The following is a 20488-nucleotide window of genomic DNA, read 5'->3' on the forward strand; positions in this document are numbered from 1 at the left end:
TTATTGTTTTGATTTTTCAGGCTCACCCGTATCCTTCCGGTTGTTGTGGGGCTTCAGGTCGCTCACGTGTGCTGTCCTTATCCGCCTGTCCGTTATGCCCTTTATCTTGCATATTACGGGTGAGGTAAAATCCACAATTTGGTACGGGCCCCCGTATCTCGGTGCTAGCTTCGCCGCGAATCCTTCTGCCGCATTCGACAGGTGGTGTAACTTCACCCACACTCTGTCTCCGATGTTTGGTTTCCACGGTCTACGGCGCAGGTTGTAGTGCCTTGCTTGGTCCTGTGCTGCCTTTTCTAAACTCCGCCGGACAATTTCGAATACTTCCTTTAGTTTCTTTGCATTGTCGGACGGTGTTTGAGCTACTTGGCCTGTTCCGACTGTCACCTCGTCGAACAACGCCTTTGGCAGCCTAGGCTCTCGGCCTTGTGTTACGAACGCCGCGCTGTACCCGGTGGAGCTTGAGACGCTGGTGTTAACTGCCAGTGTCAGCTCGGGTAGAGCTTCATCCCAACGTCTTTGGTTGTCCTTGGTGAATTGTGCGATCATTGTCTTCACCGTGCGATTCGCGCGTTCCGTGGGGTTTTCTTGTGGAGTGTAGGGCGCTGTCAATTGATGTTTGATTCCCATCTCTTCAAGAAAATTTTTTAATGCCCGACTTGTAAATTGTGTTCCATTGTCGGTTATTAAAACTTTAGGTACTCCAAACCGCGCGAGAATCCTTTCCCTGAAGGCCTTTTGTAGAGTTGCTGTAGTGGCGCTTCGGAGTGGTACCATTTCCGTCCATTTCGAGAAGCGGTCTATAAAGACCAACAGCATTGTGTTTCCGTGGGTCGATCTCGGTAGTGGTCCCACGAAGTCAGCACAAACTGTGGTCCAGGGTTCCTCCGGTATCTTGGTCAGCATTTGTCCTGCCGCGGCCATTTGACTTGGCTTATACTGCTGACATATTTCGCATTGTTGGACATATGCACGTACGTCTCTGTATAAGCCTGGCCAATAGTAGCGTGCTGCTACTCGGGCTATTGTTTTTCTGCTGCATGTATGACCTGCGGTGGCGGTGTTGTGGTTTTCAATTAGTACCTGCCTTCTCTTTCCGGTGGGCACACATAGTTTCCAGGCTACCACATCCTCGGTTCCAGCTCTATTCGGGATGTGTCTATACAGATTGCGGATTATTGCAAGGCACTCTTTTTCGGTCGCAGAGTAGTTACGCTCCGCACCATTTAAAGATCTGCTTGCATACGATATGACCCGTTCGCCCTCCTCTGAGTCTTGGGTCAGTATCGCTCCCAAGCCATAATTACTAGCATCCGTCTGCAAGCAAAATGGCTTTGAGAAATCTGGGCATGCTAGCACAGGGGATTGTGTTAGCTTAGCTTTGACCTTTTCGAAAGCTTCTTGATGCTCTCCGGTCCATTCCCATTTTGTACCTTTCTTCAATAGTGTGTGTAGTGGGTGTACTGTTGTGGCAAAATCTGGTACGAACCTCCTGTACCATGATGCCACTCCTAGGTACTGTCGTAGTTCCTTTACGTTTCCAGGGGGTTTCAACTCGGCGATAGCAGCTATTTTCTCCGGATCCGTGCGTATCCCTTCTTCGGTCACCTGATGGCCAAGGTATTTAAGTTCCTTTTTGAAGAAGTCGCACTTGTCCACGTTGATCCTCAGATTCGCTGCTCTCAACCGTCGGAACACTTCTCTTAAGTTGTCCATGTGTTCCTCGCGTGTTTTCCCGATTACGATAATGTCGTCCAAATATGCAAACGCATGCGGCATCATTTCGGGTCCAATCACGCGATCGAGGGCCCTCTGGAACGTGGCTGGCGCCGAATGGAGTCCGAATGGCATTACTTTCCATTGGAACAGTCCTTTCCCTGGAACTGTGAATGCCGTCAACGCTCGACTCTCCTTCTCCATCGGGATCTGCCAGTATCCATCTTTCAGGTCCAAGCTCGTTATGTATTTTGCCTCTCTCAGCTGGTCCAGAATGTGGTGGACTCGCGGCAACGGATATGCATCTTTTATAGATTTGCTGTTTAGTTGCCGAAAGTCCACACAGAGACGCCATTTTCCCGTTTTCTTTTTCACCATCACGATTGGTGCGCTGTGTGGGCTTCTGGAGGGCTCGATGCACCCTTTGGTCAACAAGTCATCCACCTGTTTGTTGATCTCGGCTTGCATTTTGGGGTTTTTAGGGAAGTACCGCTGTTTAATTGGCCGGTCGTCGCTCATGACAATGCGGTCCTCAGTTATAGGCGATGTTCCTTTTATTTCTCCAAATGCCGCCAATTCTCCTCGCAAAAATTGATCAATCTTTGCGTCCGGATGTATTGGTGTTTCGACCGTTTTGGCAACCGACAACATCTCTTCTTGGTGGTTTGTCTCGCATTTTGGAATGTTTACTAGTAACCCTGCGCACTCCAAAACTGTTCCCATGCCAGACAAAAAGTCCCATCCGAGGACTAAGTCGTCGATGACTCCTGGGAGTATCAGTAGGGCAATATCCATATTCCTCAGCCCTAGTTTGATGTTCACCTCGACTTGTTCTCGGACTCCGCTGTTTCGGCCATCTGCCAACCGGACTCGACGTGTGGTTGCGCTTCGTCGGCCTACGTTGATCAGTCCATGAGCTAGCTTCTCGCTAACGAAGCTACTCGTGGCCCCTGTGTCAATCGTAGCCTTATACCGACAGTTGCCGATCTCTACGACCGCTGTCAGCTGCGCTCCCTCGTCCTGCAGGCTTCCGATTAGCGTCTTGGGGCTGACCTGTTCGGCTCCCGCTCGCCCCTCGGTGGCGGACGCCGGTGCTCGTTTCCCGACGGACAACATACTGACTTACGAACTCCGATACGTCCACATAACCAGCAATATTCCAGCATAGGATTCGTACACTCCATTGCGAAGTGTCCCTCCTGGCCGCAAAATCTGCATGCCCTCGCTGGGTTGCTTATATGTGTTTGTATGTTGTCTCGTCTCGTCCTCGGGGCAGGTCTGGGTCTCGTGTCGAATTCTGTCCGCTCCTGATACGCCTGGTTGTGTGTGTTTTGGTTGTCAGTCATTGCCATAAATCGTGGTCGATTACATCTCTGCGCGGATTCCCTGAGGCTGTATTGAGGAGCTTCCTGACGCATTTGTGGCGGCTCCATGCGGCGTCGTGGTGGTTCCATGGGTCTCGGTTGCTCCATGCGGCTCTGTCGTCTCAGCTTTTCCCTGTCCGCTTCGAGTTCCTCGAACGCTTCGGCCAAATGCATCAATTCTGCCAAATTATTGAATTGATATGGCCTGGCGTAAGCTCGTAGATCCGGGAGGCTGTTGTTGTATATTTTATTAAGTTGTTTTTCCGCCGCGTACTGCAGTGGCCGCATGAGCGTCTGCATTTCTACCATGTACACTTTAAACGGTTCGTGCATCGCCTGTCGTCTTCTGGTAACTTCGTCCTTTAAGTTTTCGAAGTAGTCCCTTGGAAGGAAATACTCCTGAAAACTCTGGACGAATGCTTCCCATCTCGTCCAGTGCTGGTTGTTGGCTACATACCACTTAAGAGCCATTCTCTGAAGTAATTCGGGCATCGCCCTGGGAATTAAATTCAGGTTCAGCCCATATGTATCCGCTGACCATTCGACTTGTTCCAGGAATTCCAGAGGCTTGGTGGTGCCGTCGAAACGAAAATTCCATTCGCGGACTTGTTTCGCTACTCTGGGGTATTCCTGGGACATAGTCGGTGCAGCTTGTTCGTTTATGGACACTCTTCTTTGTGGCTGTGGTGTGGACGCTACCCCCCAAAGGGTATTATTGGCGTCTCGAGTCCGCGCTGCTGTGCTTGTTGCTGGGATGCTCAGCTGGGCGAAATTTATATTCGTCGACTCTCTTGCATCTGCACCATTTTCTAGTTCTCTGGCCGGCGATTGTCTGCCATGAATCGCCGCTAGTTCCTCCAATCTTCTGCTATATGGCAATCTGTTTTCGTGAGTACTCACCCAGTCTCCAAATTGTCTGCGCATAGCATCCAAAGTGCCGGATAACTCCACTTCGAATTCAGCTCCATATTTCAGCACTTCGTCTTTTTTTAAATTGTACACCCACGCGCGAACCATTTTGATTTTATTTTAATATTTAATGTGTGTTTTTAATTTATTGCAACCACCAAAGTTGGGCGCCAGTTGTAACGAACCTATTTGCTAGGTGGTGTTTTAGCTAGGCTAAAACTCAGTCGAGCTGTGGGTTCGAGCAACAAATTTATATTGCGTTTACAACAATTAACAACACAGCATCAATATATTAAACTCACTTTATTTATTTCACTTTTATTGCTTGATATTACCAATCACAGTTGGTCTTCTTATTATTCTTTATCTTATCGCTACTTATTGCTAGCTCCGTAGCGTCTCACCACGCCTCGGTATCCTTGATCAGGTGTGACTCGAGCTCCTGTGCGCCAGAATCTGCCCTAGGCCCTCCGCCACCAGCTATGCAAGCCCAGGTTCTCAGTCTGCCCGCCAGAGACTCCGTACAGCACTTCTGACGTTCACCAGGATTAACGGCTTCCTTGCTTCTCAAGGATTGCGCCGAGTCCTTTTGTGAGTCAGGATCCGCGTGTCTCACTCTCTGGCTAATCACAGACCAAGCCTCGCTTGCTTCACTTGGTTCCTTGCGGATATCGCCTGTTGCCACAATTCAAGCGTGGCAAGGATATACGGCTCGCACCTAATTCCAGGACCTCGATGTCCTGTGATCCTTGTTGAGTTTGACACTCCGTGTCCTTGCACTTTCACTGGTGTTCTGGCTTTCACTCGCACATATATTCGCTCCGTGTATATGCGCGCAGCCTCTCTTGCTTTATTTGTACAGCTTGTTCACTTTTCACTTGTGCGACACTCTCGCGTATTTAATCAAACAGCCCCGCCTTATGCGGCGGCGCTCCTTTTATAGGCCGTGGCTGGCCACCTTTTGCCGGGACTGTACCTCGGTGGCGTGATCTTTGGTGGCGTGATCTTTTGGTGGCGTGATTTTCTGGTACTTTTCCACTGCCCTTTTGCTGGCGCCAGCCATTGTCTGCCGTCAGTGTGAGTATGGACAACAGTATTGTTCTCGCAATACTCTTCCCACACTAACGGCACATGTCCTGATGGACATGTGTGTCAGACACGTTCAAACGGCTGAACGCCCGCGTTAGAAAGGGAGAGGGCGAAAGAGAGCGAATTCGCCGCAACTGCATCAGGGCCGGTTTTCGGTCTGAATGGACAGTTGTTGTGAGGGCGCATATAACATGCTAACGGGCATTTTGTATGCCCATCCGTGAACATACATATATATATATGTTTATAATCACAAACATACACATATATGCATGCTCACAAGTGCATGCTTCTATGGCTCCTCACAACATCCGTTTGAATTTGGAAACAGAAAGTTAAAACGTCAATTTCTCGAAATGACTTCGAGACTAAATATTTTCAGCTTTTGATGCAGAGTCAAAATATATAAAAAGGGCTTCATAATGTTGAAAGAAATTCTAACTTCTGACAATTATTGGCGAAGATACATCCGTTTGAATTTGGAAACAGAAACTTAAAACGTCAATTTCGCGAAATGACTTCGAGACTACATATTTTCAGCTTTTGATGCAGAATCAAAATATATAAAAAGGGCTTCATAATGTTGAAAGAAATTCTAACTTTTGACAATTATTGGCGAATACACAACCGTTTGAATTTGGAAACATAAACTTAAAACGTCAAGTTCTCGAAATGACTTCAAGACTACATATTTTCAGCTTTTGATGCAGAATCAAAATATATAAAAAGGGCTTCATAATGTTGAAAGAAGTTCTAACTTCTGACAATTATTGGCGAAGATACATCCGTTTGAATTTGGAAACAGAAACTTAAAACGTCCATTTCTCGAAATGACTTCGCGACTACATATTTTCAGCTTTTGATGCAGAGTCAAAATATATAAAAAGGGCTTCATAATGTTGAAAGAAATTCTAGCTTCTGACAATTATTGGCGAAGATACATCCGTTTGAATTTGGGAACAGAAACTTAAAACGTCAATTTCTCGAAATGACTTCGAGACTACATATTTTCAGCTTTTGATGCAGAATCAAAATATATAAGAAGGGCTTCATAATGTTGAAAGAAATTCTAACTTCTGACAATTATTGGCGAAGATACATCCGTTTGAATTTGGAAACCGAAACTTAAAACGTCAATTTCTCGAAATGGCTTCGAGACTACATATTTTCCGCTTTTGATGCAGAGTCAAAATATATAAATAGGGCTTCACAATGTTGAAAGAAATTCTAACTTCTGACAATTATTGGCGAAGATACATCTGTTTGAATTTGGAAACAGAAACTTTAAACGTCAATTTCTCGAAATGACTTCGAGACTACATAATTTCAGCTTTTGATGCAGAGTCAAAATATATAAATAGGGCTTCATAATGTTGAAAGAAATTCTAACTTTTGACAATTATTGGCGAATACACAACCGTTTGAATTTGGAAACATAAACTTAAACCGCCCATATCTCGAAATGACTTCGAGACTACATATTTTCAGCTTTTGATGCAGAATCAAAATATATAAAATGGGCTTCATAATGTTGAAAGAAATTCTAACTTTTGACAATTATTGGCGAATACACAACCGTTTGAATTTGGAAACATAAACTTAAGACGTCAAGTTCTCGAAATGACTTCAAGACTACATATTTTCAGCTTTTGATGCAGAATCAAAATATATAAAAAGGGCTTCATAATGTTGAAAGAAATTCTAACTTCTGACAATTATTGGCGAAGATACATCCGTTTGAATTTGGAAACAGAAACTTAAAACGTCCATTTCTCGAAATGACTTCGAGACTACATATTTTCAGCTTTTGATGCAGAGTCAAAATATATAAAAAGGGCTTCATAATGTTGAAAGAAATTCTAGCTTCTGACAATTATTGGCGAAGATACATCCGTTTGAATTTGGGAACAGAAACTTAAAACGTCAATTTCTCGAAATGACTTCGAGACTACATATTTTCAGCTTTTGATGCAGAATCAAAATATATAAAAAGGGCTTCATAATGTTGAAAGCAATTCTAACTTCTGACAATTATTGGCGAAGATACAACCGTTTGAATTTGGAAACAGAAACTTAAAACGTCAATTTCTCGAAATGACTTCGAGACTACATATTTTCCGCTTTTGATGCAGAATCAAAATATATAAATAGGGCTTCATAATGTTGAAAGTAATTCTAACTTTTGTCAATTATTGGCGAATACACAACCGTTTGAATTTGGAAACATAAACTTAAAACGTCAAGTTCTCGAAATGACTTCAAGACTACATATTTTCAGCTTTTGATGCAGAATCAAAATATATAAAAAGGGCTTCACAATGTTGAAAGAAATTCTAACTTCTGACAATTATTGGCGAAGATACATCTGTTTGAATTTGGAAACAGAAACTTTAAACGTCAATTTCTCGAAATGACTTCGAGACTACATATTTTCAGCTTTTGATGCATAGTCAAAATATATAAATAGGGCTTCATAATGTTGAAAGAAATTCTAACTTTTGACAATTATTGGCGAATACACAACCGTTTGAATTTGGAAACATAAACTTAAACCGCCCATATCTCGAAATGACTTCGAGACTACATATTTTCAGCTTTTGATGCAGAATCAAAATATATAAAAAGGGCTTCATAATGTTGAAAGAAATTCTAATTTCTGACAATTATTGGCGAAGATACATCCGTTTGAATTTGGAAACCGAAACTTAAAACGTCAATTTCTCGAAATGACTCCACGACTACATATTTTCAGCTTTTGAAGCAGATTCAAAATATATAAAAAGGGCTTCATAATGTTGAAAGAAATTCTAACTTCTGACAATTATTGGCGAAGATACATCCGTTTGAATTTGGAAACAGAAACTTAAAACGTCAATTTCTCGAAATGACTTCGAGACTACATATTTTCAGCTTTTGATGCAGAATTAAAATATATAAAAAGGGCTTCATAATGTTGAAAGAAATTCTAACTTCTGACAATTATTGGCGAAGATACATCCGTTTGAATTTGGAAACAGAAACTTAAAACGTCAATTTCTCGAAATGACTTCGCGACTACATATTTTCAGCTTTTGATGCATAGTCAAAATATATAAAAAGGGCTTCATAATGTTGAAAGAAATTCTGACTTCTGACAATTATTGGCGAAGATACATCCGTTTGAATTTGGAAACAGAAACTTAAAACGTCAATTTCTCGAAATGACTTCGAGACTACATATTTTCCGCTTTTGATGCAGAGTCAAAATATATAAAAAGGGCTTCATAATGTTGAAAGAAATTCTAACTTTTGATAATTATTGGCGAATATACAACCGTTTGAATTTGGAAACATAAACTTAAAACGTCAAGTTCTCGAAATGACTTCAAGACTACATATTTTCAGCTTTTGATGCAGAATCAAAATATATAAAAAGGGTTTCATAATGTTGAAAGAAATTCTAACTTCTGACAATTATTGGCGAAGATACATCCGTTTGAATTTGGAAACAGAAACTTAAAACGTCCATTTCTCGAAATGACTTCGAGACTACATATTTTCAGCTTTTGATGCAGAGTCAAAATATATAAAAAGGGCTTCATAATGTTGAAAGAAATTCTAACTTCTGACAATTATTGGCGAAGATACATCCGTTTGAATTTGGAAACAGAAACTTAAAACGTCAATTTCTCGAAATGACTTCGAGACTACATATTTTCCGCTTTTGATGCAGAGTCAAAATATATAAAAAGGGCTTCATAATGTTGAAAGAAATTCTAACTTTTGACAATTATTGGCGAATACACAACCGTTTGAATTTGGAAACATAAACTTAAAACGTCAAGTTCTCGAAATGACTTCAAGACTACATATTTTCAGCTTTTGATGCAGAATCAAAATATATAAAAAGGGCTTCATAATGTTGAAAGAAATTCTAACTTCTGACAATTATTGGCGAAGATACATCTGTTTGAATTTGGAAACAGAAACTTAAAACGTCAATTTCTCGAAATGACTTCGAGACTACATATTTTCAGCTTTTGATGCAGAGTCAAAATATATAAATAGGGCTTCATAATGTTGAAAGAAATTCTAACTTTTGACAATTATTGGCGAATACACAACCGTTTGAATTTGGAAACATAAACTTAAAACGTCAAGTTCTCGAAATGACTTCAAGACTACATATTTTCAGCTTTTGATGCAGAATCAAAATATATAAAAAGGGCTTCATAATGTTGAAAGAAATTCTAACTTCTGACAATTATTGGCGAAGATACATCCGTTTGAATTTGGAAACAGAAACTTAAAACGTCAATTTCTCGAAATGACTTCGAGACTACATATTTTCAGCTTTTGATGCAGAGTCAAAATATATAAAAAGGGCTTCATAATGTTGAAAGAAATTCTAACTTTTGACAATTATTGGCGAGATACAAACCGTTTGAATTTGGAAACAGAAACTTAAAACGTCAATTTCTCGAAATGACTTCGAGACTACATATTTTCAGCTTTTGATGCAGAGTCAAAATATATAAAAAGGGCTTCATAATGTTGAAAGAAATTCTAACTTCTGACAATTATTGGCGAAGATACATCCGTTTGAATTTGGAAACAGAAACTTAAAACGTCAATTTCTCGAAATGACTCCGCGACTACATATTTTCAGCTTTTGAAGCAGATTCAAAATATATAAAAAGGGCTTCATAATGTTGAAAGAAATTCTAACTTCTGACAATTATTGGCGAAGATACATCCTTTTGAATTTGGAAACAGAAACTTAAAACGTCAATTTCTCGAAATGACTTCGAGACTACATATTTTCAGCTTTTGATGCAGAATTAAAATATATAAAAAGGGCTTCATAATGTTGAAAGAAATTCTAACTTCTGACAATTATTGGCGAAGATACATCCGTTTGAATTTGGAAACAGAAACTTAAAACGTCAATTTCTCGAAATGACTTCGCGACTACATATTTTCAGCTTTTGATGCAGAGTCAAAATATATAAAAAGGGCTTCATAATGTTGAAAGAAATTCTGACTTCTGACAATTATTGGCGGAGATACATCCGTTTGAATTTGGGAAAATAAACTTAAAACGCCAATATCTCGAAATGACTTCGAGACTACATATTTTCAGCTTTTGATGCAGAATCAAAATATATAAAAAGGGCTTCATAATGTTGAAAGAAATTCTAACTTCTGACAATTATTGGCGAAGATACATCCGTTTGAATTTGGAAACAGAAACTTAAAACGTCCATTTCTCGAAATGACTTCGAGACTACATATTTTCAGCTTTTGATGCAGAGTCAAAATATATAAAAAGGGCTTCATAATGTTGAAAGAAATTCTAACTTCTGACAATTATTGGCGAAGATACATCCGTTTGAATTTGGAAACAGAAACTTAAAACGTCCATTTCTCGAAATGACTTCGAGACTACATATTTTCAGCTTTTGATGCAGAGTCAAAATATATAAAAAGGGCTTCATAATGTTGAAAGAAATTCTAACTTCTGACAATTATTGGCGAAGATACATCCGTTTGAATTTGGAAACAGAAACTTAAAACGTCAATTTCTCGGAAATGACTTCGAGACTACATATTTTCCGCATTTGATGCAGAGTCAAAATATATAAAAAGGGCTTCATAATGTTGAAAGAAATTCTAACTTTTGATAATTATTGGCGAAAACACATCCGTTTGAATTTGGAAACAGAAACTTAAAACGTCAATTTCTCGAAATGACTTCGAGACTACATATTTTCAGCTTTTGATGCAGAATCAAAATATATAAAAAGGGCTTCATAATGTTGAAAGCAATTCTAACTTCTGACAATTATTGGCGAAGATACAACCGTTTGAATTTGGAAACAGAAACTTAAAACTTCAATTTCTCGAAATGACTTCGAGACTACATATTTTCCGCTTTTGATGCAGAGTCAAAATATATAAATAGGGCTTCATAATGTTGAAAGAAATTCTAACTTTTGACAATTATTGGCGAATACACAACCGTTTGAATTTGGAAACATAAACTTAAAACGTCAAGTTCTCGAAATGACTTCAAGACTACATATTTTCAGCTTTTGATGCAGAATCAAAATATATAAAAAGGGCTTCATAATGTTGAAAGAAATTCTAACTTCTGACAATTATTGGCGAAGATACATCCGTTTGAATTTGGAAACAGAAACTTAAAACGTCAATTTCTCGAAATGACTTCAAGACTACATATTTTCCGCTTTTGATGCAGAGTCAAAATATATAAAAAGGGCTTCATAATGTTGAAAGAAATTCTAACTTTTGATAATTATTGGCGAATACACAACCGTTTGAATTTGGAAACATAAACTTAAAACGTCAAGTTCTCGAAATGACTTCAAGACTACATATTTTCAGCTTTTGATGCAGAATCAAAATATATAAAAAGGGCTTCATAATGTTGAAAGAAATTCTAACTTCTGACAATTATTGGCGAAGATACATCCGTTTGAATTTGGAAACAGAAACTTAAAACGTCCATTTCTCGAAATGACTTCGAGACTACATATTTTCAGCTTTTGATGCAGAGTCAAAATATATAAAAAGGGCTTCATAATGTTGAAAGAAATTCTAACTTCTGACAATTATTGGCGAAGATACATCCGTTTGAATTTGGAAACAGAAACTTAAAACGTCAATTTCTCGAAATGACTTCGAGACTACATATTTTCAGCTTTTGATGCAGAATCAAAATATATAAAAAGGGCTTCATAATGTTGAAAGCAATTCTAACTTCTGACAATTATTGGCGAAGATACAACCGTTTGAATTTGGAAACAGAAACTTAAAACTTCAATTTCTCGAAATGACTTCGAGACTACATATTTTCCGCTTTTGATGCAGAGTCAAAATATATAAAAAGGGCTTCATAATGTTGAAAGAAATTCTAACTTTTGACAATTATTGGCGAATACACAACCGTTTGAATTTGGAAACATAAACTTAAAACGTCAAGTTCTCGAAATGACTTCAAGACTACATATTTTCAGCTTTTGATGCAGAATCAAAATATATAAAAAGGGCTTCATAATGTTGAAAGAAATTCTAACTTCTGACAATTATTGGCGAAGATACATCCGTTTGAATTTGGAAACAGAAACTTAAAACGTCAATTTCTCGAAATGACTTCGAGACTACATATTTTCCGCTTTTGATGCAGAGTCAAAATATATAAAAAGGGCTTCATAATGTTGAAAGAAATTCTAACTTTTGACAATTATTGGCGAATACACAACCGTTTGAATTTGGAAACATAAACTTAAAACGTCAAGTTCTCGAAATGACTTCAAGACTACATATTTTCAGCTTTTGATGCAGAATCAAAATATATAAAAAGGGCTTCATAATGTTGAAAGAAATTCTAACTTCTGACAATTATTGGCGAAGATACATCCGTTTGAATTTGGAAACAGAAACTTAAAACGTCAATTTCTCGAAATGACTTCGAGACTACATATTTTCAGCTTTTGATGCAGAGTCAAAATATATAAAAAGGGCTTCATAATGTTGAAAGAAATTCTAACTTCTGACAATTATTGGCGAAGATACATCCGTTTGAATTTGGAAACAGAAACTTAAAACGTCAATTTCTCGAAATGACTTCGAGACTACATATTTTCAGCTTTTGATGCAGAATCAAAATATATAAAAAGGGCTTCATAATGTTGAAAGAAATTCTAACTTCTGACAATTATTGGCGAAGATACATCCGTTTGAATTTGGAAACAGAAACTTAAAACGTCAATTTCTCGAAATGACTTCGAGACTACATATTTTCAGCTTTTGATGCAGAGTCAAAATATATAAAAAGGGCTTCATAATGTTGAAAGAAATTCTAACTTCTGACAATTATTGGCGAAGATACATCCGTTTGAATTTGGAAACAGAAACTTAAAACGTCAATTTCTCGAAATGACTTCGAGACTACATATTTTCAGCTTTTGATGCAGAGTCAAAATATATAAAAAGGGCTTCATAATGTTGAAAGAAATTCTAACTTCTGACAATTATTGGCGAAGATACATCCGTTTGAATTTGGAAACAGAAACTTAAAACGTCAATTTCTCGAAATGACTTCGAGACTACATATTTTCAGCTTTTGATGCAGAGTCAAAATATATAAAAAGGGCTTCATAATGTTGAAAGAAATTCTAACTTCTGACAATTATTGGCGAAGATACATCCGTTTGAATTTGGAAACAGAAACTTAAAACGTCAATTTCTCGAAATGACTTCGAGACTACATATTTTCAGCTTTTGATGCAGAGTCAAAATATATAAAAAGGGCTTCATAATGTTGAAAGAAATTCTAACTTCTGACAATTATTGGCGAAGATACATCCGTTTGAATTTGGAAACAGAAACTTAAAACGTCAATTTCTCGAAATGACTTCGAGACTACATATTTTCAGCTTTTGATGCAGAGTCAAAATATATAAAAAGGGCTTCATAATGTTGAAAGAAATTCTAACTTCTGACAATTATTGGCGAAGATACATCCGTTTGAATTTGGAAACAGAAACTTAAAACGTCAATTTCTCGAAATGACTTCGAGACTACATATTTTCAGCTTTTGATGCAGAATCAAAATATATAAAAAGGGCTTCATAATGTTGAAAGAAATTCTAACTTCTGACAATTATTGGCGAAGATACATCCGTTTGAATTTGGAAACAGAAACTTAAAACGTCAATTTCTCGAAATGACTTCGAGACTACATATTTTCCGCTTTTGATGCAGAGTCAAAATATATAAAAAGGGCTTCATAATGTTGAAAGAAATTCTAACTTTTGATAATTATTGGCGAAGACACATCCGTTTGAATTTGGAAACAGAAACTTAAAACGTCAATTTCTCGAAATGACTTCGAGACTACATATTTTCAGCTTTTGATGCAGAATCAAAATATATAAAAAGGGCTTCATAATGTTGAAAGAAATTCTAACTTCTGACAATTATTGGCGAAGATACATCCGTTTGAATTTGGAAACAGAAACTTAAAACGTCAATTTCTCGAAATGACTTCGAGACTACATATTTTCAGCTTTTGATGCAGAGTCAAAATATATAAAAAGGGCTTCATAATGTTGAAAGAAATTCTAACTTCTGACAATTATTGGCGGAAGATACAACCGTTTGAATTTGGAAACAGAAACTTAAAACGTCAATTTCTCGAAATGACTTCGAGACTACATATTTTCAGCTTTTGATGCAGAATCAAAATATATAAAAAGGGCTTCATAATGTTGAAAGAAATTCTAACTTCTGACAATTATTGGCGAAGATACATCCGTTTGAATTTGGAAACAGAAACTTAAAACGTCAATTTCTCGAAATGACTTCGAGACTACATATTTTCAGCTTTTGATGCAGAGTCAAAATATATAAAAAGGGCTTCATAATGTTGAAAGAAATTCTAACTTTTGACAATTATTGGCGAATACACAACCGTTTGAATTTGGAAACATAAACTTAAAACGTCAAGTTCTCGAAATGACTTCAAGACTACATATTTTCAGCTTTTGAAGCAGATTCAAAATATATAAAAAGGGCTTCATAATGTTGAAAGAAATTCTAACTTCTGACAATTATTGGCGAAGATACATCCGTTTGAATTTGGAAACAGAAACTTAAAACGTCAATTTCTCGAAATGACTTCGAGACTACATATTTTCAGCTTTTGATGCAGAGTCAAAATATATAAAAAGGGCTTCATAATGTTGAAAGAAATTCTAACTTCTGACAATTATTGGCGAAGATACATCCGTTTGAATTTGGAAACAGAAACTTAAAACGTCAATTTCTCGAAATGACTTCGAGACTACATATTTTCAGCTTTTGATGCAGAATCAAAATATATAAAAAGGGCTTCATAATGTTGAAAGAAATTCTGACTTCTGACAATTATTGGCGAAGATACAACCGTTTGAATTTGGAAACAGAAACTTAAAACGTCAATTTCTCGAAATGACTTCGAGACTACATATTTTCAGCTTTTGATGCAGAGTCAAAATATATAAAAAGGGCTTCATAATGTTGAAAGAAATTCTAACTTCTGACAATTATTGGCGAAGATACATCCGTTTGAATTTGGAAACAGAAACTTAAAACGTCAATTTCTCGAAATGACTTCGAGACTACATATTTTCAGCTTTTGATGCAGAATCAAAATATATAAAAAGGGCTTCATAATGTTGAAAGAAATTCTAACTTCTGACAATTATTGGCGAAGATACATCCGTTTGAATTTGGAAACAGAAACTTAAAACGTCAATTTCTCGAAATGACTTCGAGACTACATATTTTCAGCTTTTGATGCAGAGTCAAAATATATAAAAAGGGCTTCATAATGTTGAAAGAAATTCTAACTTTTGACAATTATTGGCGAATATACATCCGTTTGAATTTGGAAACATAAACTTAAAACGTCAAGTTCTCGAAATGACTTCAAGACTACATATTTTCAGCTTTTGATGCAGAATCAAAATATATAAAAAGGGCTTCATAATGTTGAAAGAAATTCTAACTTCTGACAATTATTGGCGAAGATACATCCGTTTGAATTTGGAAACAGAAACTTAAAACGTCAATTTCTCGAAATGACTTCGAGACTACATATTTTCAGCTTTTGATGCAGAATCAAAATATATAAAAAGGGCTTCATAATGTTGAAAGAAATTCTAACTTCTGACAATTATTGGCGAAGATACATCCGTTTGAATTTGGAAACAGAAACTTAAAACGTCAATTTCTCGAAATGACTTCGAGACTACATATTTTCAGCTTTTGATGCAGAGTCAAAATATATAAAAAGGGCTTCATAATGTTGAAAGAAATTCTAACTTCTGACAATTATTGGCGAAGATACATCCGTTTGAATTTGGAAACAGAAACTTAAAACGTCAATTTCTCGAAATGACTTCGAGACTACATATTTTCAGCTTTTGATGCAGAGTCAAAATATATAAAAAGGGCTTCATAATGTTGAAAGAAATTCTAACTTCTGACAATTATTGGCGAAGATACATCCGTTTGAATTTGGAAACAGAAACTTAAAACGTCAATTTCTCGAAATGACTTCGAGACTACATATTTTCAGCTTTTGATGCAGAATCAAAATATATAAAAAGGGCTTCATAATGTTGAAAGAAATTCTAACTTCTGACAATTATTGGCGAAGATACATCCGTTTGAATTTGGAAACAGAAACTTAAAACGTCAATTTCTCGAAATGACTTCGAGACTACATATTTTCAGCTTTTGATGCAGAGTCAAAATATATAAAAAGGGCTTCATAATGTTGAAAGAAATTCTAACTTCTGACAATTATTGGCGAAGATACATCCGTTTGAATTTGGAAACAGAAACTTAAAACGTCAATTTCTCGAAATGACTTCGAGACTACATATTTTCAGCTTTTGATGCAGAATCAAAATATATAAAAAGGGCTTCATAATGTTGAAAGAAATTCTAACTTCTGACAATTATTGGCGAAGATACATCCGTTTGAATTTGGAAACAGAAACTTAAAACGTCAATTTCTCGAAATGACTTCGAGACTACATATTTTCAGCTTTTGATGCAGAGTCAAAATATATAAAAAGGGCTTCATAATGTTGAAAGAAATTCTAACTTTTGACAATTATTGGCGAAGATACATCCGTTTGAATTTGGAAACAGAAACTTAAAACGTCAATTTCTCGAAATGACTTCGAGACTACATATTTTCAGCTTTTGATGCAGAATCAAAATATATAAAAAGGGCTTCATAATGTTGAAAGAAATTCTAACTTCTGACAATTATTGGCGAAGATACATCCGTTTGAATTTGGAAACAGAAACTTAAAACGTCAATTTCTCGAAATGACTTCGAGACTACATATTTTCAGCTTTTGATGCAGAGTCAAAATATATAAAAAGGGCTTCATAATGTTGAAAGAAATTCTAACTTTTGACAATTATTGGCGAAGATACATCCGTTTGAATTTGGAAACAGAAACTTAAAACGTCAATTTCTCGAATTGACTTCGAGACTACATATTTTCAGCTTTTGATGCAGAATCAAAATATATAAAAAGGGCTTCATAATGTTGAAAGAAATTCTAACTTCTGACAATTATTGGCGAAGATACATCCGTTTGAATTTGGAAACAGAAACTTAAAACGTCAATTTCTCGAAATGACTTCGAGACTACATATTTTCAGCTTTTGATGCAGAGTCAAAATATATAAAAAGGGCTTCATAATGTTGAAAGAAATTCTAACTTCTGACAATTATTGGCGAAGATACATCCGTTTGAATTTGGGAACAGAAACTTAAAACGTCAATTTCTCGAAATGACTTCGAGACTACATATTTTCAGCTTTTGATGCAGAGTCAAAATATATAAAAAGGGCTTCATAATGTTGAAAGAAATTCTAACTTCTGACAATTATTGGCGAAGATACAACCGTTTGAATTTGGAAACAGAAACTTAAAACGTCAATTTCTCGAAATGACTTCGAGACTACATATTTTCAGCTTTTGATGCAGAATCAAAATATATAAAAAGGGCTTCATAATTGTTGAAAGAAATTCTAACTTCTGACAATTATTGGCGAAGATACATCCGTTTGAATTTGGAAACAGAAACTTAAAACGTCAATTTCTCGAAATGACTTCGAGACTACATATTTTCAGCTTTTGATGCAGAGTCAAAATATATAAAAAGGGCTTCATAATGTTGAAAGAAATTCTAACTTCTGACAATTATTGGCGAAGATACAACCGTTTGAATTTGGAAACAGAAACTTAAAACGTCAATTTCTCGAAATGACTTCGAGACTACATATTTTCAGCTTTTGATGCAGAGTCAAAATATATAAAAAGGGCTTCATAATGTTGAAAGAAATTCTAACTTCTGACAATTATTGGCGAAGATACACCCGTTTGAATTTGGAAACAGAAACTTAAAACGTCAATTTCTCGAAATGACTTCGAGACTACATATTTTCAGCTTTTGATGCAGAGTCAAAATATATAAAAGAGGGCTTCATAATGTTGAAAGAAATTCTAGCTTTTGACAATTATTGGCGGAGATACATCCGTTTGAATTTGGAAACAGAAACTTAAAACGTCAATTTCTCGAAATGACTTCCAGACTACATATTTTCAGCTTTTGATGCAGAATCAAAATATATAAAAAGGGCTTCATATTGTTGAAAGAAATTCTAACTTCTGACAATTATTGGCGAAGATACATCCGTTTGAATTTGGAAACAGAAACTTAAAACGTCAATTTCTCGAAATGACTTCGAGACTACATATTTTCAGCTTTTGATGCAGAATCAAAATATATAAAAAGGGCTTCATAATGTTGAAAGAAATTCTAACTTCTGACAATTATTGGCGAAGATACATCCGTTTGAATTTGGAAACAGAAACTTAAAACGTCAATTTCTCGAAATGACTTCGAGACTACATATTTTCAGCTTTTGATGCAAAGTCAAAATATATAAAAAGGGCTTCATAATGTTGAAAGAAATTCTAACTTTTGACAATTATTGGCGAAAATACAACCGTTTGAATTTGGAAACAGAAACTTAAAACGTCAATTTCTCGAATTGCCTTCGAGACTACATATTTTCAGCTTTTGATGCAGAGTCAAAATATATAAAAAGGGCTTCATAATGTTGAAAGAAATTCTAACTTTTGACAATTATTGGCGAAAATACAACCGTTTGAATTTGGAAACAGAAACTTAAAACGTCAATTTCTCGAAATGCCTTCGAGACTACATATTTTCAGCTTTTGATGCAGAATCCAAATATATTAAAAGGGCTTCAAATTGTTGAAAGAAATTCTAACTTCTGACAATTATTGGCGAAGATACATCCGTTTGAATTTGGAAACAGAAACTTAAAGCGTCAATTTCTCGAAATGACTTCGAGACTACATATTTTCAGCTTTTGATACAGAGTCAAAATATATAAAAAGGGCTTCATAATGTTGAAAGAAATTCTAACTTCTGACAATTATTGGCGAAGATACATCCGTTTGAATTTGGAAACAGAAACTTAAAACGTCAATTTCTCGAAATGACTTCGAGACTACATATTTTCAGCTTTTGATGCAGAGTCAAAATATATAAAAAGGGCTTCATAATGTTGAAAGAAATTCTAACTTCTGACAATTATTGGCGAAGATACATCCGTTTGAATTTGGAAACAGAAACTTAAAACGTCAATTTCTCGAAATGACTTCGAGACTACATATTTTCAGCTTTTGATGCAGAATCAAAATATATAAAAAGGGCTTCATAATGTTGAAAGAAATTCTCACTTCTGACAATTATTGACGAAGATACATCCGTTTGAATTTGGAAACAGAAACTTAAAACGTCAATTTCTCGAAATGACTTCGAGACTACATATTTTCAGCTTTTGATGCAGAATCAAAATATATAAAAAGGGCTTCATAATGTTGAAAGAAATTCTAACTTCTGACAATTATTGGCGAAGATACATCCGTTTGAATTTGGAAACAGAAACTTAAAACGTCAATTTCTCGAAATGACTTCGAGACTACATATTTTCAGCTTTTGATGCAGAATCAAAATATATAAAAAGGGCTTCATAATGTTGAAAGAAATTCTAACTTCTGACAATTATTGGCGAAGATACATCCGTTTGAATTTGGAAACAGAAACTTAAAACGTCAATTTCTCGAAATGACTTCGAGACTACATATTTTCAGCTTTTGATGCAGAGTCAAAATATATAAAAAGGGCTTCATAATGTTGAAAGAAATTCTAACTTCTGACAATTATTGGCGAAGATACATCCGTTTGAATTTGGAAACAGAAACTTAAAACGTCAATTTCTCGAAATGACTTCGAGACTACATATTTTCAGCTTTTGATGCAGAGTCAAAATATATAAAAAGGGCTTCATAATGTTGAAAGAAATTCTAACTTCTGACAATTATTGGCGAAGATACATCCGTTTGAATTTGGAAACAGAAACTTAAAACGTCAATTTCTCGAAATGACTTCGAGACTACATATTTTCAGCTTTTGATGCAGAATCAAAATATATAAAAAGGGCTTCATAATGTTGAAAGAAATTCTAACTTCTGACAATTATTGGCGAAGATACATCCGTTTGAATTTGGAAACAGAAACTTAAAACGTCAATTTCTCGAAATGACTTCGAGACTACATATTTTCAGCTTTTGATGCAGAATCAAAATATATAAAAAGGGCTTCATAATGTTGAAAGAAATTCTAACTTCTGACAATTATTGGCGAAGATACATCCGTTTGAATTTGGAAACAGAAACTTAAAACGTCAATTTCTCGAAATGACTTCGAGACTACATATTTTCAGCTTTTGAAGCAGAG

At 36.2% G+C, this 20488-nt stretch overlaps 1 protein-coding gene across 1 annotated transcript; it reads right to left on the reverse strand.

Moving 5' to 3' along the window:
- LOC122322550 lies at positions 1–4097 on the reverse strand. Its single transcript, XM_043215273.1, is given in 2 exon segments — positions 1–3032; positions 3086–4097. Coding segments are annotated over 2 exon segments (4044 nt in total).
- Positions 4098–20488: the final 16391 nt, after the last annotated feature.

Source organism: Drosophila grimshawi, unplaced genomic scaffold, assembly GCF_018153295.1.
Source record: "Drosophila grimshawi isolate 15287-2541.00 unplaced genomic scaffold, ASM1815329v1 contig_416, whole genome shotgun sequence".
Classification (NCBI taxonomy): Eukaryota; Metazoa; Arthropoda; class Insecta; order Diptera; family Drosophilidae; genus Drosophila; species Drosophila grimshawi.